Source organism: Bubalus bubalis, chromosome 14 (assembly GCF_019923935.1).
Source record: "Bubalus bubalis isolate 160015118507 breed Murrah chromosome 14, NDDB_SH_1, whole genome shotgun sequence".
Classification (NCBI taxonomy): Eukaryota; Metazoa; Chordata; class Mammalia; order Artiodactyla; family Bovidae; genus Bubalus; species Bubalus bubalis.
This window is the reverse complement of record NC_059170.1, coordinates 9,053,035-9,060,926: the sequence shown is the minus strand read 5'-3', so window position 1 is coordinate 9,060,926 and position 7,892 is coordinate 9,053,035. Positions and strand designations below refer to the sequence as shown.

The 7,892-nt window shown below is 45.7% G+C and overlaps 1 protein-coding gene across 1 annotated transcript; it reads right to left on the bottom strand.

Moving 5' to 3' along the window:
• Positions 1–5,926: 5,926 nt before the first annotated feature.
• Positions 5,927–6,876, bottom strand: WFDC9 (WAP four-disulfide core domain 9). The gene is made up of 2 exons (XM_025263373.2): positions 6,786–6,876; positions 5,927–6,075 (listed from the first exon to the last, which is right to left on the bottom strand). Exons 1-2 carry the CDS (start codon positions 6,874–6,876, stop codon positions 5,927–5,929), a joined length of 240 nt encoding a protein of 79 aa, XP_025119158.2.
• Positions 6,877–7,892: the final 1,016 nt, after the last annotated feature.

Here is a 7,892-nt window from a genome sequence, read left to right as displayed (position 1 = left end):
TTATAGGAGAAAGGCTACACCACGTTATGGGGATCTCAGAGGAACAGTGTTTTCTGTAGCCATAAGAACATCCCAGGGAGGTTGGTCTGTGGATAAAGAAGAGTAGAATCCAGAAATCTTGGCTAAGGACATCAAGCCCCTAAAGGGGGAGGAGGTAGGGGGATCCAAACTGGGAGGCAGGGACTTCCCTGGTGGTCCAGTGGTTAGGCCTCTATGCTTCCACTGCAGAAGATACAAGTTCCATTAGTGGTTGGGGAGCTGAGATCCCACATACTGCAAGATGTGATCAGAAAAACAAAACAAAGCTGGGAGGCAGAAGTTGAGGGCATGTATAAAGTGAGATAGGGATGGTCAGCGAACGATACGGGCCGGCATTATGGAAGAAGAAACAGATGTCTCCTTTACTGTCACAGCTTATTTGTCAAGGAATTAAAGCTGATAACATAACAGCTTAGGGAAGAGGGTTGGCAGGTGGACATTACTCTGGGCCCACCCTCCTCACCCCACCCAGAGCTGAGTCAGGAAGATGATCCTACTGGAGGTCACGGCACATTCTTCCAAGGCCTCCCAGGTATCCTCTGACTCTCACGGGTGCTTTGTGGGCTGAACGGTGGACAGGATGTTGCTGATTTTGTGGTCTGTATTGCTGCTCACTAGGAGAGAGGAGGGGTAGGTACTCAGTCATCACACAATCCAGAGAAAACAGATCCTCCCAAACCATAGGGGCACGGATGTGTTCTGCGGTGTAGGGAAGGGCCACACAAGGTTTCTCCAGGGATGTTTTCAGTCAGCCATGAGCAAGGAGACATAAATGTCAGACCTCCTGAAGTCTGGATGAATCAGGTAGGCCCACAAGCAGACAAGGACTCAGATGAATGAAGAGGCAGGGGATCCCAGGTTTGATTAGATATTGGAACTGGGAGAGGGAGGGGAGGCTGAGTCCCCTGCAGTCTGTCTCCCCGCAATTTGGAATCCATAGTCTTTTGGCTTTCCTTTTTTAAAAAATCTTTTGGCTGTACCTTGGGGCATGTGGGATCTTATTTCCCCGATTATGGATTGAACCCATGCCCCATGTATTGGAAACACAGAGTTTTAACTACTGGACTGCCAGGGATGTCCCAGGAGTCCATAGTCCTTGAGAACCAAATGGCAAGGCAAGGAAGGGTGCTTCTTAGACCCTACCGTTCAGCTTCAGAAGCATGCAGACATCTCCGCAGAAGGCACTGCAGCAGTGATGACCGAGCTGACACTCCGTGTGAAGCTTGCATTTGATGGCACACTGCTCATTAGTGGGACTCTTGTTGCAGGGTTTCAGTTTCAGCTTTGGCTCAACTTAGAAGAGTACATGAGTACTGACTCCCAGAAGAAGAGCGTCCTCAGTATTATCAGCCCCTCCAAGACCCCAGGACCTGCTCCACTCATTTCTCTTCTTCCTCTCCCTGCCCAGGGGTCTAGGTGGACTTCCTAGTGCCCAGACTCAAGATCCTGCTCCCAACCCCTGCCCCCAACAAACCCAGCCACCCTGAAGTCACCCCTGTGGAATTTAAACTCACAGAACCTGGGTCCTGAAACCCAAGTTTCAGAACAAAGAATCCCAAGAGATCTCCCAGTCTCTCACTCTCGTTTTACAGAATGAGGGGAACCAGGTCCCAGAGCAGAGACTCTACTGTTCCACCTCTGGTGGAAATGGCCCTCCACACCTAGTTCTTCCCTAGAAACATCTATCACTAGTTATTCACCGCTCTTCTCCCCTCAATTCTATTTATTTCAATTTTTTTACACCAGTGGTTCTAAATTTCTCTTCATGGAACAGAATTTTTTTACTGGCCTTTAGTCTTGGAATATCTAGGCTTATTTTCCCCTCAATCTATTTTTTATTTGTTTTTTCATTGGAGTATAATTGCTTTACAACGTTGTGTTAGTTTCTGCTGTACAACAGTGTGAATCAGTTAAATGTGAAAATATATCTCCTCCCTCTTGAGCCTCCCTGTCACTTCCCCCCGATTCCACCCCTCCAGGTCATCACAGAGCACCACCTTGAACTGCCTGTGCTACACAGCAGCTTCCCACTAGGTATCTGTTTTACACACGGTACGGTATTTATGTCAATGCAATTCTTCCAACTCATCCCACCTTCTCATTCCCCTGCTGTGTCCACAAGTTCCTTCTCTATGTCTGCATCCCTATTCCTGCCTTGCAATTGGGATGATCGGTACCATTTTTCTAGATGAGCGTGTGTTTTATTTCTCCTCTCCATACCCAATGTTCTGAAATACTCAGAACATTGTAAACAAAGGGCATATTTCAAGAAATTATTACCAGTCCTTTTCCAGTTTGCTGCTCATCCTTGAAACTCCTGAGAACATAAACTCCTGGTAGCTCAAGCTAAGCTCTAGACCCCGTGGAGCTTTTCACTGCTAAGCGCTCTCCTGGACAAAAACTCTATGTGCACATGTTTAAAAAAAAAAAAAATCGCATTCCGTGTAGCATCAGAAGACCCTTAAGATTGAGAACAAAACATTCAGCCTTCCTCTGGTACCCGGACTTTAAAAAAGAACCAGTGCTTCTATTACAGACCCTGGTTCTTCTCTGCAATTGGACCGAGAAAGGTCCTTTTGTTTCCTATTCCTTCTTCATCTTGAAGCCCAGCCCAAATACCTACTGTAAGGTGGAAGTTCAAAGGAAGAATCTATTTTTTCTTTCCAGCTTCCTGAAACTAGCAGGATTTCCATGCAGGAGAGCATCAGCAGTGGGAGACCCAACAACTTCATGACGCTGACCCTGGACATGTCAAGGTGAGCCTGGCAGAAGACCCAGCACTTGGGCCAGGTTCTGCAGGGGCTCAAGAAGGGTTTCAGGGTAGGGAGTTGGGAGACCACATGACTTTCTCTCAGTGCCCCGTCTGGTTCTGCCTCCTCTCCGTCTTAAGCCACCACTCCTGGGCTGGGCATTGATGTCTCAAGAAGCACTTGCCTCCTCTTATACTTTATATACTCCTCTCATTGTAGAAATGGATTCTTTGTACTTTACTATTTTTATTTTAGCAATTTGAAAAACACAGAAAAGTATGAAGAAGAGTAATGAGGTATTGTCAGTTGATTATCCATTACCTAGATATAGGTAGATACTAGGGCTTTTTATCTTTTATAAAAAAGAGCTGTAAACTCCCAAATTTTAAAAATTGTAATCCTATGATAAACTGTAATGGAAAAGAATATTTTTTAATTTTTTTTAAATGTATGTATAACTGAATCACTTTGCTTTACAGTGATTTACAACATTGTAAATCAACTATGAAGTGAAGTGAAGTGAAAGTTGCTCAGTCATGTCCGACTCTTTGCAATATAGTCCATGGAATTCTCCAGGCCAGAATACTGGAGTGGGTAGCCTTTCCCTTCTCCAGGGGATCTTCCCAACCCAGGGATCAAATCCAGGTCTCCCACATTGTAGGCAGATTCTTCACCAGCTGAGCCACAAGGGATTTTAAATAAAACTTAGTTCATTAATCCCCAAAATACTTGCACCCGTTTACAAGTATTTTGCTGACAAAAATCAGGTCCTAGTTTCATGGTGAGAGAGTTTGATGGAAAAAAAGGAATTTCAAAAATAATGATTGAAATAGGGATCTCCCTGGTGGTCCAGTGGCTGAGACTCCATGCTCCCAATGCAGGGGGACCCATCTTCAATTCCTGGTCAGGGAACTACATTTCACATGCTGAAACTAAAGATCTTGCATGCTGCAAGAAACAGGATCTCTAAACCAGGAGAAAGTAAAATACCACTTTGATGGTGAAGGGAAATCCCCAGGGCGCTCCATAGTGGGGAGCCTGGAGCCCCCCTCCTGAAGGGTGTTTACCCAAGCCCCTGGCCCATTGTCCCTTTTCATTGTTCTGAGCTCTAAGGCTCAGTGTGCTAAGTCGCCTCAGTCATGTCCGACTCTTTGCAGCCCTATGGACTACAGCCTGCCAAGCTTCTCTGTCCATGGGATTCTCCAGGCAAGGTTGCTACAGTTGGTTGCCATTTCCTTCTCCGGGGATCTACCTGACTGAGGGATTGAACCCAGGTCTCTTGCATTGCAGGTGGATCCTTTACCGTCTGAACCACCAGGGAAGCCCAAAAACAGAGGTTATCAAGGGTGCTTGCTCCCGGGGCCAGAGTGATATGGAGGCCAGCATCTTAGGTCTTACTTCAGGAGTCTGGTTTTTCATAAATAGGCAGGTGAGAGACTGTTACGTGTTCACCAAACCCAATTTGCTATTCTTATTGAGCATAGAGCTAGACTATAATTCTTAGTCTTTTTTGCCAATAGGTGGGACCACATTATGGCAAATAGAATATTGGAGAGAAATAATAAACTTCACTTCTAGGCCTGGCCCTTAAAAGCCTTCCATATGAGCCTCCATCCTAGCTTTCTTTTCCCATCTGCTGGCTGGATGCAGAAGCAGCCCTAGGAGATGATGGAGCTATAGATGGGAGGAGCCAGGACCCTTGAATCTTGACATGGATCATTCACTGATCACACTGATGTATTATGAATAAGGATAAACTTTACTGTGTTGACCACGTACATTTTTTAAATTATTTTTTAAACTTATTTATTTATTTGTTTGTTTATTTCTGGCTGAGCTGGGTCTTCGTTGCTGCAAATGGGGGCTACTTTCTAGTTGCACTGTGCGGGCTTCTTTTTGTGGTGGTTCCTCTTATTGCAGAGCACACGCTCTAAGGCCTGCAGGCTTCAGGAGTTGCAGCACGTGAGATCTAGAGCACGTGGCCCCCCAAGATTTTTATAAACTCTGCACTTTTGCTACAACCATGAGCATGCCAGACTAATACATGGATCTAATTGAAAGGCAGAGTTGAGTGCCTGTGCCCATGATGGGATGGGAACACCTTTGGGGGCTGTTGAGGGTTATAATGAAAGAAATGAAGTCACAGGGATAAAGTACCAACAAACACAGAACGCTCAAGTTGGTGCATCAGTTTATTTGGCAAAGACGTGAGCCTTCTCAAGACTGAAAGGTTAAGGAAGAACAGAATCCGCAGCTGGAACGAGTGGGTATCCCAACAGAGAACCAGGCAGCCCTCTTCTTAGCCACATAGCCTCCAGCCCACACTAGTTGGGAGGAGCTCAGCTAGAAACTAGGATTTTTACTTGAACTTAAAAGGTTCCCTGGAAGAGAAAAGTTAAGTGGTTAAAAGTCACAGAACTCTGGTGGGCATCCATGCCCAAACTTAACTGCTCCCTTAGTCCCAGTTAAGCACCAGGTGCTTCCCTGGTGGCTCAGAGGTTACAGTGTCTGCCCGCAATGCGGGAGACCTGGGTTTGATCCCTGGGTCAGGAAGACCCACTGGAGAAGGAAATGGCAACCCACTCCAGTATTCTTGCCTGGAGAATCCCATGGACGGAGGAGACTGGTGGGCTACAGTCCACGGGGTCACAAAGAGTCGGACACGACTAAGCGACTTAACTGACTTTCTAGTCCCAGTTAATGGAAACAGGAAGTCTTCCTAGAAGAGCAGGAGTTACCTGCTTTTAATCAATTTCTCTCAAGAGATTTGCCAGTTGAGCAGACAAGTAAAGACCTGGTCTCCTTGGGCCTGGCTAAGAAAAGGGGCCAGTGGAGAGGCCAGATTGAGGCAATAATTGGAACCTTGGACAAGGGAAGGATGAACAAATTGATGGGTGATGTTGTGGGGAATTGAATGAGAGTGAAAAAATATGTGGAGGGCCCCCATGCTGGTATCTTGGTTTACTTTGCAGTGAGTGGCAGCCTAGGTGTGGGGGCAGGAGGACATTGCCTTATGCAACTTGTTTCTTTGACCAAGGTTTGGGTGATGATGTCTTCTGTCCCAGGTCACACCTTCTGAATGAGGGCAAGGAGCAGTAAGGAAGCATCTCCAGGCCAACCTTCCCACCCCAAGCAACTCACTCATTGTTCAGGCAGATGTTTCCACAGTAGGTCCAGCAGCATGTGTGATTTGGAAAGGAACATTCCCTTAATTTAGTGCATCTTTTTACACAATACCTTAATGATGGAGGCTGTATCCAGCATTGATCAGTGTCTTTTATTTCATCTGGAATCAAGAGCATAGAAGTTGGCAGTGTCTATCCACCCAGCACTTGGACAAGAAATCTTTTCTCAAGTTGAAAAATCCCTGAGTTGTAAGTCACAACGTATTTTTCTGCCTTTGAAGAAAATCCCTCTGTGAACCCTAGCCAGTGGCTTTTTACAGAAGACCATCCTTATATGGCATGACTTCCCTCTTACCACACGTTCCCTCAGCATTGCAAGGCTTCAGGTTCTGTCCAGGTTGCCTAAAGATGGGGCCTCGGACAACCCCAACACAGATGACACCACCTCACCAAATCTGTTCCCACATAACTTTAGATTGCAAGGTCTGAAATAGTCTCTAGCTCCAATTTCCATACCCAATTTTCAGATTGGAAAACTGTGGGCTCAGAGGGAAACTCTCTGTTGGTCTTTCCTCCACCCAAGGTGGCCTGACATTGGCCACTATTGTATCCTGCTAGGTTATGGAATGTGGGCAAAAGCTACATTCCCTTTCCATGTACCCACTACGGCTTTCAGAGCTGGGAAAGGAAGCTTGAGGAGATGCCAGTTTGGGAACAGCCAACCTAATCTTTCTTGGACATCTCTTGCTTGAAGGAGGACTCTGTTCATTTAAAGGGTGATCCTAGAAATGTGGGCCCTGAATCAGTTATACAAGACACCCCAGGCCTGGGCAAAGCACCCTCCTCCCTGTCCTCCCTGGCCACCACCTACAGAGAAGTTTGTTCTTGATGCCTCCCAACACAGGCAGAAACATCACAAGCTCATAGGTGAGAAGCATGAGTAGAAGAATCCAGGGCTTCATGGTCGTTTCTATGTGTGTGTGGATTAGGTTTTGGCAGAAAGCAGGTCTTTTCCCGATGCTACTAGAGATAGACAGGAATTAAGGGGACAGGGTAGGAAAGAAAGAGAAAATGCCTGTGAATATTGTGTTGTTCTCCTACTTTTCCTTTCCACCCGCTGGACCCAACAACACAGCAAACTAGCCAGTGGCTTCCCTGGACTTCTTCCCCATTCACATTAGGTACCCCTTCCTTTATGAAATTACTTTTTTTTTTTAATGCATTGTTTTTTTCTGATCAAAAAGCAATTTATCTTCAGGTTATATTGTTAAAAAAATACAAATGGGAGAGCTTCCCTGGTGGCTCAGTGGTAAACAATCCGCCTGCCGATGCGGGAGAGACAAGTTTGATCCCTTGTCTGGGAAGACCCCACGTGCCACGGAGCAACCAAGCATGTACGCCACAACTATTGAACTTGTGCTCTGGAGCCCGGGCGCTGAAACTACTGAGCCCACGTGCTGCCACTACTGAAGCCTGAACACCCTAGAGCCTGTGCTCAGCAGCAAGAGAAGCCGCTGGAATGAGAAGCTCGTGCACTACAAGCAGAGAGTAGCCCCCACTCACTGAAACAAGAGAAAAGCCTGCACAGCAACGAAGACCCAGCACAGCAAATTAAAAAAAAAAAAAAAAATAGGAAATGGGTAAGCGTTATCCATTATTCCACCACCCAGAGATAACTGTATAATGTCTATACTTTTATGTTGCGGTCATTATTTTATGAAATTGGAAAAATAGACTACTTGAAATAATCTGATCTGTTAAGAACACAGGTAACAGGATGATATAGTGGAAGTTTTAGTTGAGACCTTAAGACAGAGTGGATGAGATAGATGACTCAGCAGGACTTGAGAAAAGTTGCTGGTCAAACTTAGAAGCAAGACTTTCACACAACATTGTGAAGCAACTATACTCCAATAAAAATTAATAAAACTGTTAAAAACTGGAAAAAATAAATTTCATCTGCAAAGATGATCCAAAG